The sequence below is a fragment of the Anastrepha obliqua genome, chromosome 5 (assembly GCF_027943255.1).
Source record: "Anastrepha obliqua isolate idAnaObli1 chromosome 5, idAnaObli1_1.0, whole genome shotgun sequence".
Taxonomy (NCBI): domain Eukaryota; kingdom Metazoa; phylum Arthropoda; class Insecta; order Diptera; family Tephritidae; genus Anastrepha; species Anastrepha obliqua.
In genome coordinates this window covers 39,490,211-39,515,025 of record NC_072896.1, presented here as the reverse complement: position 1 = coordinate 39,515,025, position 24,815 = coordinate 39,490,211, and the positions used below count along the sequence as shown (strand labels likewise).

At 37.4% G+C, this 24,815-nt stretch overlaps 1 protein-coding gene across 5 annotated transcripts in view; it reads right to left on the bottom strand.

Moving 5' to 3' along the window:
• The window catches only part of LOC129248174 (voltage-dependent calcium channel subunit alpha-2/delta-4), a 169,519-nt gene that overhangs the window by 27,377 nt on the left and 117,327 nt on the right, over window positions 1-24,815 (bottom strand). For all 5 annotated transcript variants that reach the window (XM_054887631.1, XM_054887635.1, XM_054887632.1 and 2 more), the window contains one exon: window positions 18,977-19,087. In XM_054887631.1, the coding sequence (XP_054743606.1) occupies window positions 18,977-19,087 (111 nt within the window). The remainder of the gene's footprint in view (window positions 1-18,976; window positions 19,088-24,815) is intronic.

Below are 24,815 nucleotides of genomic sequence, written 5' to 3'. Positions count from 1 at the left end.
TATATTCTATGAAAAAAATACTGGTTTCACTACATGGAAAGCAACCGCGGCAATCACGAGACGGCTTTAAGCGTTTACTAACTGCTGCCTGTGGCGCATTTTCCGAATTTTTTAGCCCCTTATAGTATCCAACTTGGACCTGCTAGGACAGCTTGGACAGCTAATCAGCTCGACTGAGATTTGAAAAAGGAAATCGCAATGAATAGGACATACGCTTAGAAAAAGTGATGCCAACATTGCCCTGCGTTGGAACCCTTCCCAACAAGCTGTCCGGATAGTGGGTGGCAGGCCGTGTACCACCTGGAGACGCTTAACAGAAACTGAAATGAAGTACTTTGGCCTTACGTAAAACTAAAACTTGGAGATTTGTAGTGGTCTTTTGCTGTTTTAACTAGCAACATTTTGCACTAGAAAGTAAAAGCGACTTACGCGCTTTATTAGACTAGTGTAAAAATCGTTCTTCATTTGGTCCACAGTGGGCATTGCACCCGAAACCAGTCGAATAGTAGTCATGCTCAAGCTTTAAAACGTCTAAAAGGATTGCCAGCAATTTCTAAAATGTTAGCATTTAGTATCAATATTCTAGCATCAAGTGCTTGCAACTTCTAATGTGTGTGCGTATGCGTATTGCTAATGCGTGATGTTGCTGAAGCTGAAGCATCTCGTTGCAAATCCGTTGGCAAACAACACTTACGAATAAAGTTCTGTTCGCTAACACTACACAAACTGCAATAGTTTTATTCTTTTCCCTCTTTTTTTCCAATAATAACTGACAATTGTGTATTTGTAAGGCTGACACCGGCGCCAACACGTTGCTTTGCTCTTTACTCCGCACTTCTGATATGCCAACCAAATGCGATGCGACTGAGTGAGTGCATTTTAATGTAGACAACATGCGTTGCCCAGCTGTCGACATGTCGTGTGTTGACAGATGTTGCAGCAGTAGCAGCAGCAGAACTAAAAGCACAAAATGGCGAAAAGAATAAAAGTAGAAGAGTAGAAGCAGCAGACGTGGCCAAACCATGTATGTTTGTATGTCCGAAGCAAAGTCGACGCTGCGTGTTCTTTATGCAATCGTCTTGCGTTTACTATTGTTGTTGTTGTTGCCGCCATACACAAATAGTCAAAGTGCGCAGACTTTACAACGAAAAAATCTCATGTAAGACAAACAAGCGGAGCAGTGAAGTAACAAACGACAATAACATCAACAACAACCGCCGTTGGGTCGACGCCTTCATAATTCAAAAAGTACACCTAGGCATATGATAAGTGTGAACGAATGCAAGTTTTTACTTACTGACTAACACATTTAGTTGGCTGTTGCTTTTACGAACCCATACATACATACATATATGCATGTATGTATGTGAGTGTGCGTCCACTTCCTTTAACGCCACCATTGTTGTTTATGGCAAGGCACGTAATGCCACAGGCAGCTGCGTCTGCGGTGTCGGATAGTGTGAACTCAGTCTGCGAAGGTCTGGCTAACTGTTTGTTAGTTTATTTGTATTCGTGTTTTTTATTTTTCTATATATACTTGGTAGTTCATTGGTGCTACTGGACTCGCATAACTTCGCTTGTAACAGGAAGCACTAACGACCATCAACTGCTTAGCTATTTCGAATTCGTGGCATCTCTCCTTCGGCTGCTGTGAATCCCTTGAGATCTGTTTTTTTCACCGTTGTCTGTTTGTTCATTTGGCCGGCTTTTACAGTCTGTTTCTTTATTTGTTTGTCTGCCAGCTCCAGCATGTCTTTTAAATTTGCGTTTCTATCCTCTTTAAGCAATATTCAGGCAGCATTCAATTTTAGCAGCTTAGCTGACCGTTTTTTAGTTTGCCTCCGAACTTTTTTCTATCCGCCAATTCTTGCTCTTCGATTTCGGTGACTCATACTTTCAAGGTTTTCAATTCCGTCTTTGATTTGTTGAAGCGACTTTTCCAATTTCCCCCTCGCGCTGCCCTAAGCATATTCTTTGTTATTGCATATTTCTCAACAACAAATAAAAAACAACTGAATTACATAGAAACTGCAAATACACCAGTACAAAGGGCTTGCTTGCACTTTAGCTCAACTGAAAAAGTAAGAACATATTTTGAAATCGTTGGAAAAGTGCATGTAAACAAGTCAGTTAAGACATAATTCTCACATTTTTGCACATCGCACTTGGGAATCAATGCGTTCATTTTTTGTACTCGGGGCATACACACACTCGACTGCGAAGATGTAGGAAATAATTTTCTTGTTGATAATTACGATACCTCTGGGGACCCAGCATCTCCACTTCATCTTCTAGTGGAAGATTTGCACATTGTGAGTTGTGTAGGACATGCGAGTATTTAAGAGTACTATTGTTCGTATTTGTTCTTTGTAATCAAATGTCTGCATAGTTCTTGAACTGACTATTATATTGTCTTGGCGTTTGTAACGGATGTTAATTGTTTTTGCAAATAAAACATGCAACAATTTATGAAGTGCGATTTTTGTTTAAGCTCCACTGCAAACCTTATGCCGTTTAGTGTTTATAAATAATTTCAAGCATACCAACTACACCAACTGTCTCCTATAAAGGCCAATCGGCCAATATAACTTTGTATCAATTTATGGAACCTAACCGACTTTACCTCACTAATAGATGTTTTCTACCAAGTAGTGCTGCTAAAGCTGTGTGCCTTTGTTGTTCATCAGTGGTGTATGTAACGGGTGATTTTTTAGGTATTATCTTTTTAAACAGTTGGTTTAAACAGCTGACGCAAGTTTCGTGTTTTGTTTCACTGTCAAACATCTTCAGTTTGGTCTATAATTCAACCATGAATTGTCTTACAAACGAACAATGCTTGCAAATCATTGAATTTTATTGTAAGAATGCGTGTTCTGTTAAGAAAGTTTATAGCGCGCTTCTTCCATTTTATGGTCAGTTTAATCGACCCACTGAAGCGGCTATTCGAGCTGTTGTGACTAAATTTAGAACCAAATTTACATTATTGGACATCAAACCACCAACACGCTTACTTAGAGTGCGAACTGAAGATAATATCGCAGCTTTAGCCAGTGTTAATGATGACCATCAATTCTCGATTTGTCGCCGTTCGCAGCAATTGGGCCTCTGTTACTCAACAACGTGGAAAATTTTGCGAAAGGATTTAGCATTTTTAGCCTTTCAAAATACAGCTGGTGCAAGAATTGAAGCCGGGCGACCTACCGCAACGCAGAATTTTTGGTGAATGGGCTCTTGGAAAGTTGGTATGCCTACCTGTGAATGGTAATGCCTACCTTGAAATGATATCCAACTTTTTTTTGCCCAAAATGCAAGAGCTTGACTTGCACGACATGTGGTTTCAGCAAGACGGTGCCACATGCCACACAGCACGCGTAACAATGGACTTGTTGAGAGGCGAGTTCGGTGAACATTTTATTTCACGTTCGGAACCTGTCAATTGGCCACCCAGATCGTGCGATATAACGCCTTTAGATTATTTTTTGTGGGGCTATGTTAAAGCTCATGTATATATTTAGACAAGCCTGCTTCAATTAACGCATTGGAAGACAACATTAAAGCATTTATATGTGAGATACCGGCCGAAACATTGGAAAGAGTATGCCAAAATTGGACTAAACGGATGGACCGTTTGAAGCGCAATCGCGGTCAACATTTGCATGAAATAATCTTCCAACATTAAAATATATGGACTGTACTATCGATTTAAATAAACATTTTATGCATTTTTCTGAATTTTACGTGTGTTTTTTTGAAAAACTTTCCTATAGCTCTTAAAAAATCTATGCTTGGCTTCCTAACGAGGAATCGAAACAAATTCCGGGGCCTTTCCACGCTCAAGAGTTTATACATTTTATTTGAAGGTCTAAACTAAATATTCTGTAATTAGACCATATACTTTGCCATAGTTGCATATTTAAACAATTAGGTTATTAGAGATGTACTCTAATCGATAAAATTTAAATACGTAAAAAATATAAAATAAAAAACGTAACCGTTTTTAGATTTTAGTATGCGCTAAGTGGCGTTGGGGTTGAGACATATCTAAAGATCCTATTCCGGGTTAGTCATTTATGGAGTTACTCGAAGATAAATAATTTGGAGGAAAATTGTTACTCTATTATAATGGCCTATGAAAAATGTGCTTAGCTAATATAGAAAACGCCAACACCATTGAAGTATACAGACAAAAGTCTTTCCCTCGTCATATATATATCTATAAAGCCTTCAACTATACATTACTCAGCTCGTTTGTCAGAAACGTTAGAACAGCGGCATGTAAATTTGAAAGGTCTTGGAGAAACGGACTCAGATAACCTTAATATTCCAGTTTAAATATTGGCGTATTCTATTAACAATATTACAGTAAAGGTATTGTTTTGGCTTAGCGGCACGGTAAAGATTTCTACATAAATAAGACTTTATTATGAAATGAAACTCCATTGACTCTTAAGTGCATTCACTTTTCAGATACCAGAAAATTGAGATTTTTAACTGTGAAAATATTTTTGCAAATAATTTGTATTTAACGTAATTAAATTGGCGCAGGCAACTAAATCGTATTCCGCCTAAAGTTTTTTAAAGGTTATATTTGTGACTGAAACACTTAGCAAACTGTTTATCTTGAATCAAAATACAAAAATATTTTAAATTATAAAATTCCCACTTTCGGGGGGAAACCGGTTTAGCTCGATCAAAAAATCGATTTTTTTATTGCATAAATCTTTAGTATAACTACTTAAGAATATGTCGTAAAAATTTTAAAGCGAAATTCGCATTATGCCCGATTCTGTGAGCACTTAAGTGACGGCCCGTCGGTTCGGCACCATAGCGCGCGTTGTTAGAACGACGTTTTTCTCGAAACTACTTTTTTTCAACTGGTGGAAATTCTAGCTTAAAGAGTTATCGATCAATCGTTCTAAAATTTTTCGGGATTTTTTCTTTATTCAATTCTAATCTATATGAACCTAATTTTGGGATTATATTATAATTTAAAATATGGGTTTTTAAGCAAAATAGATGAAAAAATATGGTATAAAAAGACTACTTTGTGTTCAAGTGCCTCAAAAGCATTCAATTTTCAATATTTGTTTACCACAATTAGGTTCATATTCTTAGGAAATATGGTATTAATAAAAAAAAATTTACATTGATTTCAGAGAAAAATTGCAACTTCAGCAATTCCCACCAGCAAGACACTCGGATGGCGATCGTCCACGTACAGCACGCTCTAACGCCACTATCTCCTGCGGAAATAGTTTCAAAAAAATTTAAAAGTGAACCTAAAAATATAAATAAAATATCCTCTAAACTTAAACAGTTCATGATTATTCCTTCTTTGTTCAAAAAATTATCGAAAAACACCAAAATTTTGGTTTGCCCCCTTCAATGAAGTTTTGATTTGATTCTAACTTATCCTGATGCCTTCTATTCCCCATTGTTTGTTACTGTTACGAAGTCAACGAGATGTTCAGCTTCAGAACTTCTTGATTTCGTACATTTCTAAAGCCACCTGGGTTGCACAGTTAAGTAAAACGAGTGGATGCCTTTGTACCCACACATTACGGCTCACGGTTTATTCCCACAAAAGTCGAACTAAGCCATCTACAAATTTTAACGTTATCAGTAGAAAATTTATTTGAAGCAGCTTTCAATTAACTTACATTCAAGCGAACGTAATATTTACGACGTGTGTATATAGCTTACAGCCAAGTACTAAATCATATTTTAAGCAGCCTTCAATCACTCATACGCCATGTATCCCAAATTAAGCTATGCGTATACGTAACCTCGGATAAATGAAATAATCACAATAACACACTTAGACTACGATTACTGTGATGCGATGCAGTAACGGACTAGAAATGACGCACGATTCGGTTTTATCTTTCCATTTACTCTAAAGTTGTATATCGGGCATTTTGAGAAGCTTTGGAAAATATGCTTGAAGAAAGGGTGTATATGGGATATAAAAGCAATAAACTATGATTATTTCTTTATTATTATATTCAATATATTATATATAAAGTGTTGTTGGTCACAGTCTGAAATATTCGAAAAACTTTTTCAGGTAAATCTTGAATGTTATTCCGATCTTTCCCTTATCATCCCTTGTGGAAGATTTGAGATTTACATTCCGTAGTAATATTTCATTAAATTTTGCCTCCAAATAAATCGTGATCTTAGAGCACATGGAAAACATATGCCATCTGCCTCAAATTAGTTTTACCCAGCCCCGACGAGAAGGGGGGTGTGGATTGGGGACTTTTTACCCCGGGCCCGGAGTTCTCAGAAGTGCCCGGACTCGAGATTATACGCATTTATATGAATTAGAAATACAAAGTGATTTCACTACATTAGGAATTAGTTTATGCTGAAATCGGGTAATAACTGGAAGTTGATCTGCATTGGGAATTAGAGAGAGAATTTCAGTCTAAACTAGTGGTATAACAATGGACCTCCCGACCTAGGGAGCCCGCCCTTTTGGAGAGTGCTAAAAGTTATTGACGAAATAAGTATCTCAGAAATAGAAGCTTGTAGATTTTCATTTTCAACAATTACTACTATTTCCATTTTTTATTAAAGCGAATTACTGTTTTGGGTTGAAATATCTAATTTCTTAGCCATAATTCAATACATTAAAAGGTTATAAAATGTTTATACATCTTTAAAATTTTCCCAGAACTTGTGAATATTACTCAGAGGGGGAAAAAAAAGTTAAGCAAAGAATTACAAAGACATCTCAGTCATTGACTTGCAGCGAATGAATAAACCAAAGCAAACGACCAACTGACTGAATTACTGACTGGTATATCTTTCTTTGTGCACTTATTCATCTTCCTACGTCCTGCTTTGTATACAATAACTTTTTTACTCTGAGCTGCCATTGAGGTGCTTGTCGTCCTCACTGGCCGGATGCATGCCCCTGTGTCACGTTGCATTGACCCGGTTCGCACGCAATGCATCACATCATCGCGCACACACACCCACACATGAGTACATATTGTATATATTCGTTTTCCACATACGCCACGTAGTCTGCGCATTTGTCTACCTGTCTGTCCGTTTGTTCCATTCGCGTGTCTGTCAGAGTTCGGTATGCCCACAGGCAAACAATTTTCACCGGCTATTCAATTGTCCACCTGCCAACTGCGCTTTGCATCTTCCTGCCAGCCCATCAGGCGGCAGTTATGACGCGAGCCCCTACTCCCACAATTACCTCAATGTGTTTACTGTTTTGCTGTTATTTGTTGTTTTTTATTTCATTTCTATTTTTTCATTTCGTGTCCACGCGACACGGAAATGCAACCTGCTGAAACTGCTGGTCGCACATTATGAGCGCCTGTTTCAGGCAACTGACTTTCAACGCCGCTCCTCTCCAGATGCCATGCTGTGCTGTGCTGTGCCTGGATGCTGCCATGTGTAGATATGTATTTGAGCCGGTTGGTTACCTAGTCGTCTCACCGCACGCACGAATTGTTTTTCATTATTTTCATGTTCAACACGAGTGCAAATTGCCAATGTGGCATTTGCGGTTGTGGTGATTGGGAGAAAGAGGAAGAGTATCGTAGAAGGGGAAAGAGGAAACGTAAAGACGACTGAGTGGGTAGTGATGCGGTTATGTTGGCTCGGTGTGACGTAGATATTTTTGTTGTTGATATTGATGGCGACGTGGCACGTGAAAAAATCCGCAACAGCAGCAACAAAAATAATAACAACAAGAAGGCGGTTTCGGCCATGAAAGGCCCATTCATCGCAGTCAACGAATTGGCGATTACCATGGCCAATGCCTGGCGTAACCACACACAAGCAGCATCTTCAATCGATATGTATATGCAGCTTTCGCACAACTCCGCTGCCCACCGGATCGGCCCACCTGCTCCCTCCCTTTTCCACTATAGCTACTTCTTTTCTGAAAAATATCAATTGTGCGGGTAATAACCAAACCGAGCGTCAATTGCTTTGGTAAATGGATCGATGCTCAAATAAACTGCCGAACATTTTACTTACGCCATGTGATTTTTCCGACTTTTTTTCGGCGGCAGTGCACAGGCAGGCATTTCAGCCAAAAATCTATAATTTGAATTTTAATTAAGAATCCGATACAAGTTCAATCCGTTGACCTGTATAATCGCTATTGACAAATTTTCCACAGTCGCACTTCTACGCAGATACGAGTATCGGGAGCAATTACCCAAATATCAAAAAAAGAGACTAACTTAAATAAAAAAGCTAAGGAACTCGGTTAGATTTGATAGTTCTTCCATGGTTGAAAAAGGAGCGCTGAATAGGATTGACACATATATTTAAATGATGATGCTTAGGAATTAAGGAGGGAAAAACCTGTGTGCTAATGAGTAAACTTCGCTGGTGGCTAATATTCAAGTTTTTGAGCCAGAATATTTGAATCCCAGCCTCCCGCAAGATGAGCAGTTGAAGAGTAATCGTAGAAATATTAATACCAATATCCTCCAAAAATTTTCCGAAAAAATGGCTCGTCATCGATATGATGACGATTAAGACCAGCGTCCGATTAAGACACCGCGTACAATTAAGAGTTACTGAATTTTTAATTTTAGAAGCTCCCTTGAACGCCTTTTATCTACTCAATTAAAAGGTTTTACAGGGCTAAAAGTCAGTATATTCCAGCGCTCGCTGAACTGACACTAGGGGTACCCTCAGTGAGCCCAGGGTTTTAAGTTTTACCCGGCTGTCAGAACAAAAGTCTATCTTCTAATCGGCTGCTTCATTTATAGTAGCTTTTTCTGTTTGGCAATCGATGCCGTATTTCGAAAACTTGAACCTAAACCAAATGGGAGGCTTCTTGTAAAATACTCTAAAACCAACAACGAGTCATTTGTGAACAGGTTTAATGAGCACTGTTGTTAGATGTTACACTGAAATGAATTTGAGGTTTCTTAGAACTCCTTATACGGAACTTATAAGTATTAAGTCAGTCAATAGCAACCGTCCAAGAATATATGTTTTTGCCAAATAACACAAAACACAAATGCGGCCTAAACAGAGTAATATGTTTTGCAAGTAAAACGTAAAATCTTTTGGTAAAAAGAGTTAGAGCATCATTTGAGCCACCGTAGCTGAATAGGTTGGTTCGTGATTACCATTCGGAAGTGCACAGGTTCGAAATTTCGTGCACGAAAAATCTGTTGATAGCAAAAGTTGTTTCTAATAGCGGTCGCTCCTCGGCAGACAATGGCAAACCTCCGATGTTATTTCTGCCACGAAAAATCTCTTCGTAAAAAACATCTATTGTATATAGAACTGTAGGCCACTCCATTTGCAAAAAACAACAAGACTTATTCCTAAAAGCTTGCCAGACAAGCTTATTCGTTACTTCTCACGGCACTCTTGTCTAAAACAGACATGGCGGTCAGCAATGAAATCGGAGTTATTTGTATGACATTGAACGGGTTCCGAAATATATAGATGAGGACGATTAATCTCTGATATTTAGTTATATGTTTATTAAGAGGGGCCTGTTACTAGTCGGCTTCAAAAAATCGATTTTTTTTACTGCAATCGATAGTTATATTATAGGAGAATATGCCCTCAATTTTATAGCGGAATTCAAAGTGATTTCAGAGTTACAGGCCTGTGTACCGTCCCTCGTGTGAGTATACTGTCTACCTTCTGAAAACTTTGAAACACGTTTTCTCAAAACCATGTTTTTGAAAATGGCGTGTAAGATTTAAAAAAACTACGAAAGTTATCGTTTCAAACCGATAATCTATATAAAGATAATTAAAATGCGGAACTAATTAACTAACACAATACAAAAAAAAAATCATTTTTTAATGTTATTTAACACCTTTTTTGAAAAAACATAGCGAAAGAAGCACTTTAATTGTGTGTTAATTTTTTCATATTTTTATACAAGAGAAGTCTATTATCGTATATGCGGAAAAGCCTTCTGAATAAGTCAATATTTTTCTTTTGTGTTTCAGGTGAAAACTACATCCGCAATCTTACACGTCGTTTTACTAGCGCGCAACGAGAAGCTGTGCGAGATCCCTCATATGTCCGCCATTTTTTTTTTATTTAGATTAAAAAAATTATTTATTACTCTTCCATCATGCCTCCAAATAAATGCAAAAGATTATTTCTATGTGCCGCTTTTTTCGCCACGAAAAAAAAATTGAGAAAAAACACCTTTTTTTGAAGCCACTGATAAGAGGCCCCCCTTAAAGGCTGTGCGTGCCTTTTCATATTAAATACAAACCTCAGATTCCATTCTATGATAAAACCAGATAGCCAAATAATATCATATAAAAAATTTTGGTCAAGTTTTAACGATGAAAATTAGTCTGTGCAGTAGTAAATTATTGCTATTGTGCATCCCCACGTGTCTGGCTCTCGATTCGGTGCGATTGGTTGGCTGTTGGTTTGTATATTTACCTTGTTGATTGCCAGGAAAATAGTAGCTACATCCACAACAGTAACAATAGCAAAAATGCATTTCATTCAATTGCTTGCACCGTATCGCTGTTTGTGGCATGGCTTTGAGTTCTGGTGCACGCATGTTGCACGTTGCATGCAGCAAATGCATTAAAGTGCTGTGGCAAATATTTGCTTTACTGATTTCATGGTATACTTGTAAACACGCTGAAAATGACAGCGGCACACAACATCATCGCACGTTCTTATTGAGATAATTATTTCGAGAAAGCGGCATGGCGACTCTACAGCTGTCAGAATTGTTGCCATAGCCAGATATTATATGCATTAAATATTTCTATTATATGGAAAGATATGTAAGGCTCTTCCTCTCCCTTTTATGGAACAGTTGTCATAGTAACATTGGAATTGTCTTGAAATAAATTAGCCTGCATCGCAAAGTCACATGTTAAGAAACTGCAAATCTGCCAAAATAAGGTACTCAAAATGATGCTACGACTGCCATGGCATTTCTCCACCAGAAAGCTTCATGATGAATCAAAAACTAAGATTTTGTCAGATCAAATACAAAATTTGACTAAAATATTCAAAATTCGTTCCAGTTTTTCGGACAATCTACTAATAACTGAACTTTCTTAATGTTCAATTAGGCCCTGGTACTTAAATGCGTACAGATTAACCCTAGCTTGTAAGATGTATAGCGGAGGTTTTTCATAGTAGTTTTTTCCTTCGAAAAAAAGAAAAAATCGTTTAAAAAACCAAACCTGTGATAAATATACAAATATAATGATGTAATATAGAATTAAGATTTATATCATATTCTGTAAATTGTGCGATAACATAAATTTTGTAACGTTTTCTACTTAATAAACTCTTATCTTATCTAAAAAAAATTAGCCTGCCATGATGCGCTTGTATTTTAGTTTTTGGAAAATAATTTGCCACTTAAATTTTTTCATAAGCAATTATTGGTTAATAAAAAAAATACAAACCTATGTCATGCACAAACAAAAAAAACAAGTGGTAATCTGTATATCTAGCAAGAGATTACATACAATGTGGCGCAAAATTAATCATTCTATCGGAAAATTTATAATTTTTGAAAATGGTATCGTACGTCAGAGCCATATTTGACAATTGTGAACTAGACAGCTGCAGTACACAAACTGACAAGCACTGGAGCGCGTAAAGGTCAAAATAAAAGCGCGTAAGGTCGACAAAAAAAAAATGTTTCAAAATATTTTTTTTTTCATTTAGTAAAAAAGTTATTCAAAATAAATTTGTATAATTTTTAGATAATTAATTTTTGTAACTCCTATCAACATTGTGGTATCTACCCTAGAACTTCGAACTAAAGATAATCTGCTAGAATACAGAATTACGGGAACTTAGAAATTAATCAAGCAAATTTCCTCAAATTTCGTATACCACAGAAAGAAGCTTGCTTGAAAATGTTGGGAAGCATAGTACACATAAATGGTTTTAAGATGGCGCTAAGTCACACATGACCCGAGAAACCATGGATATACTGCATGATTTCTTCCCTAAACAGCTGATGAGCTGTATCGGTAAAATAATCTGGCCCCCAAGTCACCAAAACTTAGCCCTATGGACCTTTTTCTGTGGGGTACATCAAAAGTAAAGTATATAAAACAAGCCCAGCGACCATTTTAGTACTAAAAAAAATATCGTTCGTGAGGTTAATGGAATCACGAGATCTTTTCTTTAGCGAGTAGTACGTAATGCGGAGGCCCTCAATGGTCAACGGTTAGAGGGAGTAGATAAAAAAGAAATGCACTTGTCGCCTTTGTAATAGTTGATGCTTTCCATTTCAATTCAACCGGGCTATTCGGGTTCTTCGATTTCGATGTAACTTAAATATGATGCTCTCTGGACGTATTTTTTTGTTCGCCCGAAAAAATTTTTTTTCAAGAGTTATCGGCAATTTTGTTTTTCGGCTCTAACTCGATTTTTTTTAATTATATAAGAAAAATTTTTTTTTAAATGCCCATAACTTAGTCAAAAATGAACCGATTTTAATAATTCTGGGTTCAAAATGATCGTAATTACTTACACGAGCGACTTCATGTAGAAACAATTGCAAAAAAGTAGTTGACAATTTTTTATTTAGCAAAAAAGAACAAAAATTGAAATTTTTTCGAAATTCAATATTTCAAAAAGTGTATTTTTTTTTTTATAACTTTTTCCAAATCAAAAGGACATCTCAAACTTTAATTGAGCTGAGTGCCTAGTAGCTAAAATGAGTTGTTTTTGAGTAATGAATTTTTGAGTAAAAACCGTGTTTCGCACTTTTTGTTTTTTTCAACTACTTTTTTGCATCTGTTTCTGCATTAAGTCGCTCGTATAAGTAATTACGATTATTTTAAACCCAGAATCATTCAAATTGGCTTATTTTTGACTAAGTTATGAGTAATTAAAAAAATTTTTCTTATATAGATTCCTTCCATTTCAATTCAAAAGGGCTATTCGGGTCATGTTCTTCGATTTCGATGTAACTCAAATATGTTGCTCTCTGGTCAAAATAATGAGACACGTATTTTTTTGTTCACCCGAAAAATTTTTTTTTCACGCTTTATCGGCAATTTTGTTTTTCGGCTCAAAATCGATTTTTTTTTAATAATATAGCTCATAGCTCTTAAAAAAGCACCCTTTATATATAAGTTAGAATTCAACTAGAACTAATAATTAAAAAAAGAGGATTTGCTGAGTCATTTGGCTTTTAATAAAGACGTGCCTAGATATTGTGTTAAAAAATAAACTAAAATTATCGGGCTTTCAGGTTTCACTATTTTTATTCAAAATACGGCTCTTAACAGTTATATGTGAAAATGACGAATAGCATTATGAAGAAGTCCTCCATTAGCATGTCTACAGGTAAAATTCGCACAAACAGTCGATTCATGATTGCCGTATGGTTGAGAACGTCGAGATATCGATGTGGAAGATGGTTCAGCAACACTTTGCGACTTTTGAGTTGTCAACTCAAAAGAACGATTATTTCAACCAAAAAATTACGAATTTTACGATATGTTGTTCTCGAAGATAGACTGTTTTCATAATAAGTTTGAATAATTGTAGCCTGCTATAAATTGAACATCTTTCTATCTGACAAATGTCGAATATGACATAAAAAAGGTAGGAATCCCGAATTATTCACTACTGACACCTAGGCGTCACTTTTGAAACACAATTTATGACCTAGAAACTATAGGTAAATTTATGGCATCCAAGCTTAATAATTGTAGCATAAGGTGGTGGTAACAAAAATGTAAAAGTTGGCTTAAAAGATTTCGTATTCAAGGGTGCACACTAGGCCGGGTCGATTTGTGGGGAGGCAAAAAATCGCCCATTGCGCTGTGAAAATCATATTCTAGGGATCAAAATAAGAAACTTTGCCGAAGGAACTATACCTCTAAAACGAGTTCTGATGTCCCCCAATTTGGGTCGAACTTTTTAGTTCCTTTTCTATAACTCATTTAAATTAATTTTTTCATTTACATATGTTCTGACTAAATAAATTTCTTAAGAGAAAAAATAGATATTATTATAAATAAATAAAAATAAATAAAAAACATAGCCATTTAGCTGATTTTTTCATGTAAAGGCCAATAATGGTGATATTTTTAAATTGGGGGACATCAGAATTCGTTTTAGAGGTATAGTTCCTTCGGCAAGGTTTCTTATTTTGATTCCTAGAATACGATTTTCACAGAGCAATGAGCGATTTTTAAATCGACCCGCCCTAGTGCACACCCAATCAAGTATTGTACTGGAACTCCATTATAATTACGGGAAATTAGTGTAGCTTAGCATTCAAAGCATGAAAGATTTTCAACCAATTTCCGCAAATCAGCATAAACATTTTATTTCGTATGCTCCAAAGGGTCTTTAAAGATAATCTAATAAAAACTAATACGTTACCACAACTACAAAAGCAACTGCTAAAATAAATCATACAAAATATGTAAAACATGAATAAAAATGCTAAAGATGTTTCGAGCAGTAAATATTAATGCACCTGTGGGACGACATCCTTACAAATATACAACATAAAAACATATTTATTTACACACCTCAGTTAGTAAGCAAAAATATCCGCATAAAATGATGGACAAAGGCAATGAATACGACGAACATTAAAACGGATACCAATGAACGTTTCCAGTAGACGCCTCCTCTCCGCCAAAGCAATGCCTTACAAACACAAGGGGTGTACCTACATACGATATGTAAATTCATATATCTGTATTATGATGTGAATATCATTTCACAGATGGTTTACGTTTGGATAGATGTTTTAAGGAAAACGACACCTTAATCCCCGCTAGAATAGATTTGGACGTGAAAGGGTTGCTTATACGAGTACAAAATACATGGCACGAATCATTTCTTTGGTGGTGTGAGAGCGCCAGCTTTGCTAGCTTTTTTAATAGGTCAGTGTGAGCTACAAAGATGTTGTAGTGAGCGAGCGCCTGGTTCAAAGACTATAGCGGTAACAAAAGTTCCATTTCAGTAGTTGCAGCATCATAAGAAAATCGTGCGATTTTTTTCTAATATTGAACAGAAGTCCAAACGAACGGTTACTAAAAAGTTTTGCAAAGTTTTTGCATATAAAATGCGGATGCGGCTGAGGGCGGCAGATGTTTGTGGTGTTGCTGGACAATGTTACTGGCAAAATAATATTGCCGGTTGGTTGTGCTCATAAGCGAGCTTTCAAGCAGGCAAAATATTATAAATAGTAAAGGTGCAAAATGAGATGGGTTTAGAATGAAGGTTGTTGTTGCACAGTATTGCCGACATATACATTTTGCTTGTTGCTTTTTAATGCTGCCTTATTTATTTTTTGTTTTGTTTTCCGCAACTACTTTTGTATTCAGTGCTGCAAGGAGCATTTGTTTTAATTTGATTCATCACCGTACATATCGACTTTTTATTAAACAAGTAAGTACCTATGTATGTACACATACGGACTGGCAGTTTTAGAAATTTGTTAACGTGAGAATTTGATATATACAAAAAATTTAACTATAATGCATGGTGTATTATTACCGTCAAAGAAAAATTGGTGGTTTAAGACAAAAGGTATTAAAAATTCTAAAACTTCTGTTACTATTTTTTTTTTTTCATAAATGATCCTTTTATATTGAAGATGGCTGCAATCGGTTGTTTTAAAAGGCGAACAATCTCATATTGTAGCAGTAACACTGTTCGACAAAGTGTGGCATATTTTTTTCCTTTTGTCGGGTCAGACTAGCGTGTACAGCACTCAGACAACATTAAATTCACTGTACTCCACTCAGACTCCCTTTTTAATTTTCTTTACCTTTTCTTTTACCCAACCTCCGAAGAAATCTGAGAAGATCTTATGGTGCTAAGGAGCCAAGGTGGTCGCTTCTTAATACATCCAGATGCCAGTGACCTCAAGCTTGATTCGAGCGAAGGCCGAGTAGACGCACAGAAAGTACGCAGCCATCTCATCCTCCTCTCCATATGTTGAGCAGAGATGCCTACCTTTTGTATTTGCTTCGCTCATAGAAAGTGGCCAGTCACTTCTGCTTAATGACAGGAGGATCAGCGACAGTCGGTCGGACATGACAGATAACATCAGTTTTGTCCATCTGCAGCCTCTCTCAGCATTTCAAGCTCGTTTGTGGGTTGAAATAACCCGTTTGCTAACCCTGGCTTTGATGGCTGCAGAAGGGAGTGGCAGAACGGGCGCCAGGCCAAAGAAGTTGGCCTTAGAGGAGCTAAGGAGTTAGAGATCTTGTTACCCGCGATACCGACGTGTCCCGGGACCCATGTTAGCATCAGGATATTATGTTTACCGACATACTTCAGCCTGGATTTACAGGGCTTAACTACCCTAGAAGTGGTTGGAGGGCTGTCTAAAGCCTTGACCGCAACTTTGCTGTCGCTGCGGACACATACAGATGTGCCTCTCCATCTGTTTTCCACAAAAAGTTCATTGCTTCTTGAATAGCATACATAATATAATGCGAATAGCGCAATATCACGTTCGAGATTACAACTGTGTACGTATCAAAGCGCATTATTAGCACATCTGAAGACTTTATTTGAAACCTTTGTATTTGGTATTTGGAAGGTATTGCTGGTGCTTGAGTAGCGCCATATCGGTATCAGACAGGGCAGTGTGCTATCGCCGCTGTTATTCAACTTGGTCCTGCGAGGAGCTTGAACGGTCACCTTAAAGACCTAGGCTATGCGTACGATATTTTTTTTTATAGTGCATAAACACTCGCTTATATAAGCACAACTACTTTCAGTTAGTGATTTTGCAACGCAGATTAACTCACTAAGGCAAAGTTAATGTGGTACAGGCAGTTGTTAAACATAGAACCTTACTGCCTACGTGCTTCAAGCGTTGCAATCCTTCTTCAATTGTGATCTCGCAAGATCATAAGCAACGCTGACTTTTGGGCTGGGGCTATAGGTACAAACACCTATCCACCTCGAGATACGACGTCGGAAATGTTATTGGATAAGTCATACGTTGTGTTATGTTATCAGTACAGTGGAAATCAGGGATCTTCAAAATTTTTTGAAAAGTACACACTGCTTTTAGAAGAGATAAGCACAAGTTCTTCACGTGACCTCACATTTGGCTGTAAGACTGAGAGTGCCCCACAGAGGACAACCACTTCCACCTCTCCCAACCTTTCCGATCATTATAATATTTATATATGTCAGACCTCGAGTGTAACTTTGGCAGTGTGACAAGTTGCACCGTCCTGTTGAAATCAAATGTCGTCCATGTCATTCTCTTCAATTTTTGGAAACAAAAACTCGTTGAGCATGTCACGGTAACGCTCGCCATTTACTGTAACCGCGGAAGAAGAAGAAGACTCGCCACTTTGAAAATAGGTTTTCAATATTTCCCAATTTATAGCGTCCCATTTCGTAAATGTCAAACCTTTAAGTAAATTATGAACACATTTGACATGTCATTTGTGTTACCATTCTCAAAAAAATAGGTGGTTCAAAAAGCAAACGCTATATAGCCCACCCTGTATGTATGTATATGCCTATATCAGTTTCAATTCGTTTAGGTTGTTGCATACAACCGTTATGTGCGCGCAGATATGAAATATCGCTAAATTAATTTTAACTGTGCATAATTTTGTAGTGAAATAGAAAAGTCTTTCACAACATTCACTCAGCTAAAAAGTGGTGTGTTAAAAAATCATTTTAATGCCAAAAGAGACGTTATGCAGCATTCTTGTAAAATAAATACACATTTGTATGAGCAATATAAATTTATGACACGGAATTCACGAGCTAAATAAATAACGGCATTTAAAACAAAAAGAAAATAGGATGCGGCTTCTCTCCGAACTAAATATAAAATTACCTTTTATATGGCTTGTTAGTTGAATAGTCAGAAGCGTATAAATCTATATATGTATTTATACACACATGCACGTACATGTGCTCGAGACGACAATAAATAATTCGACCAGGCGCACACGAACAGCCCACATGTGCCAATAAAGATTACGAATATAAGTATGTATATTTATTAAGTATTACGCTTTACGTAACAAATATGCAAAGTAATAGAGAAATCATAAAATTGTGCGTATTTATGTATATCGATTTGATTTTTGTTTTTATCTTAAGACTAGCGCACGCGCTTACCACAAATCTAAAGGACATACGTCAGCCTTCGCTATGGCCATCTCCCCAACTTCCGGTGGTGTTAGAAGGCATCCTATTAAACGCAAAAACTGCCAAATCTTGTAATAAACCCTCGTAGTTTCTCCTTTGTAGACTTATAGGCGAATGTAGTTTCACATTTTAAAGACCGCTTATTTGAACGGTATTTTTATTTCCCTTATATTGCTTAGTTTGTGTCACAAAAGCCCGGCGGCATTATTTTTAAGTTTATGCAACTTTTAGACACTTTTTCCTATTTCAAATAACGCTGCACTTCGACCTTTTTTTATTGATTCATTCTAAATTTGCTTCGCTTAAAGTAAAATATTATATAAGCACTTCTCACACTTACTCACCCACATACATACACACACACACACACAAGATATATTAACATAATATTATACATGAGCCAGTGTATATAGGAGCTTTTCAATTTCCCAAAAATTGCTCCCGGATATCAGAGAAATTATAATTTTTACACACTCCACTGCGTTCGACAGCGTCTCTTAGCAAGTCTTACGACATTGCATACTTTCAGGCATTGTATGGACATTTTGTTGGCTGCGAACGTCGCACATTTCTTATTAGTTAGTAGTACTATGCCTTTGCTACATACATATAAACATCTCCTTGCCTAGCTCATCTTCAGCGCGTTCTTGCCCGACACCAACTCATTCGTCGCGATGCTCCGTCTTTGCCATTTTTGGCGCATCCGCCGCTATTAATTTGGCATTGATGTTTGCAAAACTATGTTTTGAACATTCACACTCTTATTTATACCTACATAAGTATACTGCATAAGTATATGTATATTTTCATACTTGTATGTATGTATGTATGGAAGTAGGCACCATAGTGAACTTACCATCACTGCATTGCGTTTGAAATCCATGAAATTTTTCACCTCAGCTGCCAATTCACGTAGCAATATGATGCCATCCTTTCGCTTTACTTCGATGTCATTGTCCTTAAAACGCTGTGAAGAGGAAAGTGTAAAATGAAAGCAAAAATTAGTAAAATTGTCGCCTGATGAAAATCGCAACAATATTAAAAGTTTTAGATGATTGAGGGAATTTGATTAAAAACGTTGATTTGTCATTGATCCTCTTTTTTCGTATGAAAATCGGTAGGGGATGATAAGCATCGGAGAAACTTAATCATGGAATTTTGTTTTTGTATAACTTTTTTACTAACTGTTTTACTGTCTAGTTCACAAGTGTCAAATATGATTGACGTACGATTCCACTTGCAAAAATTGTAACTCTTCTGATAGCCTAGAAAACCATCAGCTTGTAAAAGGTTGCTCTACGATTGGTCTATAATTATCTACATTATTGCCATCATCAAATTAATAGATAGGCAAATTTGAACATAGAAATATTAAAAAAATTCGCTTTAGGGACTGGTAAGACTGAATATGGTTTACAAAATATGGGCGCAAAGCTTTTGTGATCTAAAAGTTTACTTATTTACATATTTGGGGTGGTGGAGTAGTGAAGAGAAAAAACGAGACATTTGTGTAATTTACTATATAGGAGAGTTACTGAAATCGGAAGGCTTATCACTATTAAAGTCTTTTATTAAAAATGTGATTTTATTTATTTATTTATTTATTTAATGCCTAACAAAACTCAGAAACGACATTTAAGATATAAATTTCAGAACTAAAATAGAAATTTACAACATTTAATATTAAGCAGTGGACAAAACTTAGATTAACAACATAAGAAACCATTAAATTGCTAAAAATATTTAGAAGTTAATAACTAAATTAATACTTAAGAAACTAAAATAACAAATATATACTAGGTATTATTTAGATTTCTTATATAGAAAGTAATTTTTTAATTGCGTTTGAAATACATGTTTGGAAAAGTCTAAATCCAAAAAGGAGGCGAGATAATTAAGGTCAGACAACGTTCTAACGACAGGCGCTTTGGCACTATATACCTGTAATGTCCTACTAAAGCCAACTCGAAAAATTTTGCAACGGGAAAATTTCTGCAAGGAACATTAATTGTATTCTTCCTAGAAAAGAACCTCTGTCACTTAATGGAAATACGAGGGCGGGTCAATAAGTCCGTGATTTTTGTATTTCTGACCTATTTACTGAAAAAGAAATACTGCTCCTGTCAACAGGCATCTGTCAGTTGACTCCTGTCAAAATTTGAACGTGCTGCGTCAGTTAGTTTGTGTTTTACAGCTACCTTTATCAGACTACCCAGTAATTCACAGTCGACCACAAACGCAATCGTGTAACAACTTCATAGGAAGGTTTGGCGTTGTTTAATCGCAATATGGAGGAGTTTTTGCGCCGTTTTGTAACCGTGGACGAAACATGGATCCATCACCACACACCAGAGACCAAAACTTAGTGCGAACTTATTGCGCAGATTCCTGCTCTCCAAAGTTGAGTAGAACTCAATAACAGGAAATAACAGAAATAACTTTGGCTATTGCTATATAAACGAAGAGCACGGACCGTTTTCAAAACCGAACTTATGGTTACTTGAGAATACTAACGGAGAACTAGATTATTGGACATATGGAGGAGATAATTTGTCCCTAAGCATTGAAAAAAGATACCCCAATGGAACTTCCAGGTTCTGTACGGAGAAAGATGAAACCGCTAAAACTAATCGCCTAAATTAAATGAGGTATACATGGCTCGTATGAATCCTATATCCATATTGCTCCACTGATATTTCATTGGTATTACTAAGTTCAGCCAAAGTTTGCCAAATTGAGCCAGCAAAGTTTTGTTGGGAAAAGCTATAAAACGTTAGTCGATCTATACGTTTTTTTTTTTTCATTTAAAAATTTTTTCATTCCGTGTATAGAATAATTTGGGGAAAAAAAAGTTTTGACACTTTTAATTTTTAAATATTTTTTTCCTTTAAATCACTGTATGTACAGCAACTGAAAATCTTTTCTTCTTCTTGATAGGCGCGATAACTGCTTACATGATGTTGGCCAAATTTAATAAACCGCGTATTTCGTTTCTTTCTCGTGCTAACCGGCGCCAGTTGAAAACACGAAATGAAATCATGTTCTCCTCTACCTGACCTTTTCAACGCAGGGTAGGCCTTCCTCATCCTCTGCTACCACCAGCTGGTACCCCATCGAATACTTTCAGAACCGGAGTAGCCGCTGCATCTTTATTCGCTGCACTATGTCTATGACGTCGTAAAGTTCATACAGCTCATGGTTACGTCGCCTACGAACTCGTCGTTGCTAACGTGCAATGGCCCAAAAATCTTCCGCAATCACTCCAAGGGATGCCTTATCGGGCAACCTCAATATTTTAGGACTTACCTCGGACAGTTTGCTCTCCTTCTCAGCGCATACAACCGCTATTGCCACTAAAGTCCAACATCGGAACAAGGTTCTCAAATCGCTTGTCAGCAGCACGTGAGGCAAAGACAAAGAAATGTTGCTATCGACATTAAAAGCAATAGGCCGTCCGGTTTTAAACTATACTGCGCCTGTCTGATCGCATGGAACCAGTATTTCGCAGTGGATGAAGCTGCAGACTTGTCAGATCACTGCCATTAGTGCTGCGACAAGATGTTTTCTGATGTTCCCACTACAACATTTACATGACGAGGCCTATATTCTCCCTGTAAAGGAGCATTATAAACTGCTCAGCAAGCAGTTTCTGTTAAGATGTTACCGGAGGTCCCACCCATGCAGACACCTCCTTGAGCCTGAGACACCTCCCAGGCATGTCAGGAGGCACTTCCTCAATTACGCGGACGAGATCCAGGTCAAAACAGACCGACAGCTACTGGATCGGACAGTGTACAGACAGACAATAAACGACATTCATCGATAGACCATTACCACCTTCTTAAGCTCCCGACCCCCGATTGCCGTCATCGGAGTCCAACCACCACCAATCGCAGACAAGAGCTCCAACTTCCCCGAGAGTCCCGCGTAACCTTGGCACAATTACGTTTTGGATACTGTAGCAGGTTCAACTTCTACCTATCCAGAATCGACTCCGACATACTAAACATATGTCCGGCACGTGAAGGCCCCCCACATGACACTAACCACCTTTTCACATGCTCCATCTAACCCAATCATCTAACACTGCTCTCCCTCTAGGCCCAACCTGTCGAAACAGCAAGTTTCCTGGGCCTACCATTAGATGAGCTGGACGAAGACGACCGGTGATTGCACTACACTGACAGGACAAAGTTACTGCTACAACAACAACAACAATGCCTTATCGGATATTGCCATCGTCCAAGCTTCTGTGTCGTGCGATAGAACGGGTATGGTGAGAGCCTCATAGAGTATTAGTTTAGTTCGTCATTTGCCTACTTAGTCCAAAGTAGCACCTGTTGGCAAGTAAAATTCTACGTTGGATTTGAAAGCTCATTTCAAGATTACCGAAGTAGAACTGATCACTCCGAAATATACTTTGAACCGACTTGATGGTAAAACATATTTATACAGGTCAACATACCAGTAATAAGGGAAATCAATATGGATAATGTCGAATGGTCGGCGAAGTTAAGTAACTTGTCCTTATCTTGGACTAAGATTAGCTGGAAAAAGCAACTAAGGCCCTCATTGTGTGCAAATGTTTGGCAGGAAATTCCACGAGAGTAACTCAAAAATTTGGGATGTATGTATACCAAGATTATTAAGCCAATGATAACATACGTGGGTATCGAGAACCGCTCTTTCGATATTACGAGCAGCACTGACAAAGCTTCAGCGTTTAGCTTGTGTCTGCATCACGGGAGCGATGCACATTTGCCCAGCGATTGCGTTGGAGGTGGTGATCGAGCGGACACTGCTTCATATAGTATACAATATGCAATCAACTAAGGGTACCCTATTTCATATGGCTTTGATAAAAGAAAAGTGAACCCATCCAAGAATATGCATACAATAGTTGAGCCTGCCCACTGGCCCTGCTACCGAGAGATAATAGAGAAAAGTAATTAAGGAGAAAAATGAAGGGCCGAGCTAGACGATAAAGTAAACTTGAGTACACTTGCTTTCGAAAGGAGACTCCAAAAGTGTACTCTGTACTGGTATACAGACGGCCCGCGGACACATGAAGACATAGCCCATGGCATATATGGCAAAAAAAAGCAGTAGGTACTGATGGGTAGTTTTTTCAGTATCTTCCAAGCGAAATGTATTCCATCTGACTATGAGCGAATTGTTATTCTGCACGAAAGTCAGTCGGCACTCAAGGCGTTCTCATCCTGTCAAGTTAAGTTTTCATTACTTCTCGAGTGCATCCAGATTGAATTTGCTAAGAATGCACAATCGCTTCCGAGTCATATAGGTCTCAGGACATAGGAGTAAAACAAAGTATCGAATGCATAGACTAGATAGGCTACAGCCTCGTTATTAATAGGACCGGAACCCTTCCTTGCTATTAAACAATACACCATCAAGGAGGAGCTTAGAAGCAAGGATCTCCAGCAACCAGATGCAAGCTGGCATTAAATTATGGTGTTACGCCAAGCAAAGTTCTTACTGGTGTGTATAACCTCATAACCATCCCAAAGGATAAACTGAGAATGCTTACTGGCATACTCACAGGTCACAGCAGATAGCACAGTCATCTACATACATAGGCTTAGAGTATGCTCTACTGACTCCAATAATGTGCCGGAAACTCCAGCACATCTTCTTTTGGAATATTATGCCATGCCAGATGCCTATTCCTTCTCGGCCGGTTATGGCCGGAAGAAAGACACATACGCTCAGCTCAATTGAGTTCCACCTTGGGTTTATGAAGAGAGCTGGGTGTGGATGCGGTACTATGATGAATAGAGGGCACAAAAGGTCTAAAGGTTTTCCGTTCAGCGACCTCTATTAGAAAAAATGTTTTTCTTCATTTTGGTGTTTCACGGAGATTCGAATCTATGTTCTCCGAATTCCGAATGGAAGTCACGCACGGCGGCCGTTATACTGAATACTAAAATTCATTGATGTTCGTTATTAAGAAGCGCCAGTGAGATAATTTTGATGTGACTTCAAATCGAAAATTCGAGAATTTCTGAAAGTTAGTTGTACCCCATGATAACAAAACAACAAAAATATATGTATTTTCCATCATAATTTACAAATGCCATGGTGCTAGGCCATTTGCATTTAATTGTTAATTGCTCTACTTCCCATTTGAAAACTCTTTATAGTTTAGCTCCGGGACACGCTATTAAGCAGAATCGCACATACGGACATTTAGGCTTTATGTACTTATGTGTATGTATGCATGTATGTATGTGTATGTGCCTGCACATAGATGTATTCAGAGACTGAGCAGCTGGCCTTGTCAGTGGCTGTAGTAATTCGCATTGAAAACTGAGTTAATTTAATTATAAAATTCGCTATTTCCCTTATGCAATACCCGAAGAAAACTACATATTTTGCTTGACTAATAAAAGTTTTAAAGATAACTAATTGGGAAAGTGATTACTTAATTGACACTCTATGACATACACAACGCCAAACTCAGTTTACTTAAATGAAAATCTGTACAAAACACATAACTAAATAACTAAATATTTTGTACGCAAGCGGGGTAAGCGGATTTGTAATGCTCTTCTGTTTCGTGTGCCGTTCAACTTATTAATTATGCCCAGACAGAGAAATACACCAATTTGTCTGGGTATTTCGTAAATTATTTATTTTCACTCAACATTTACCCATTAGCCCTTGTTGTAAGTAAA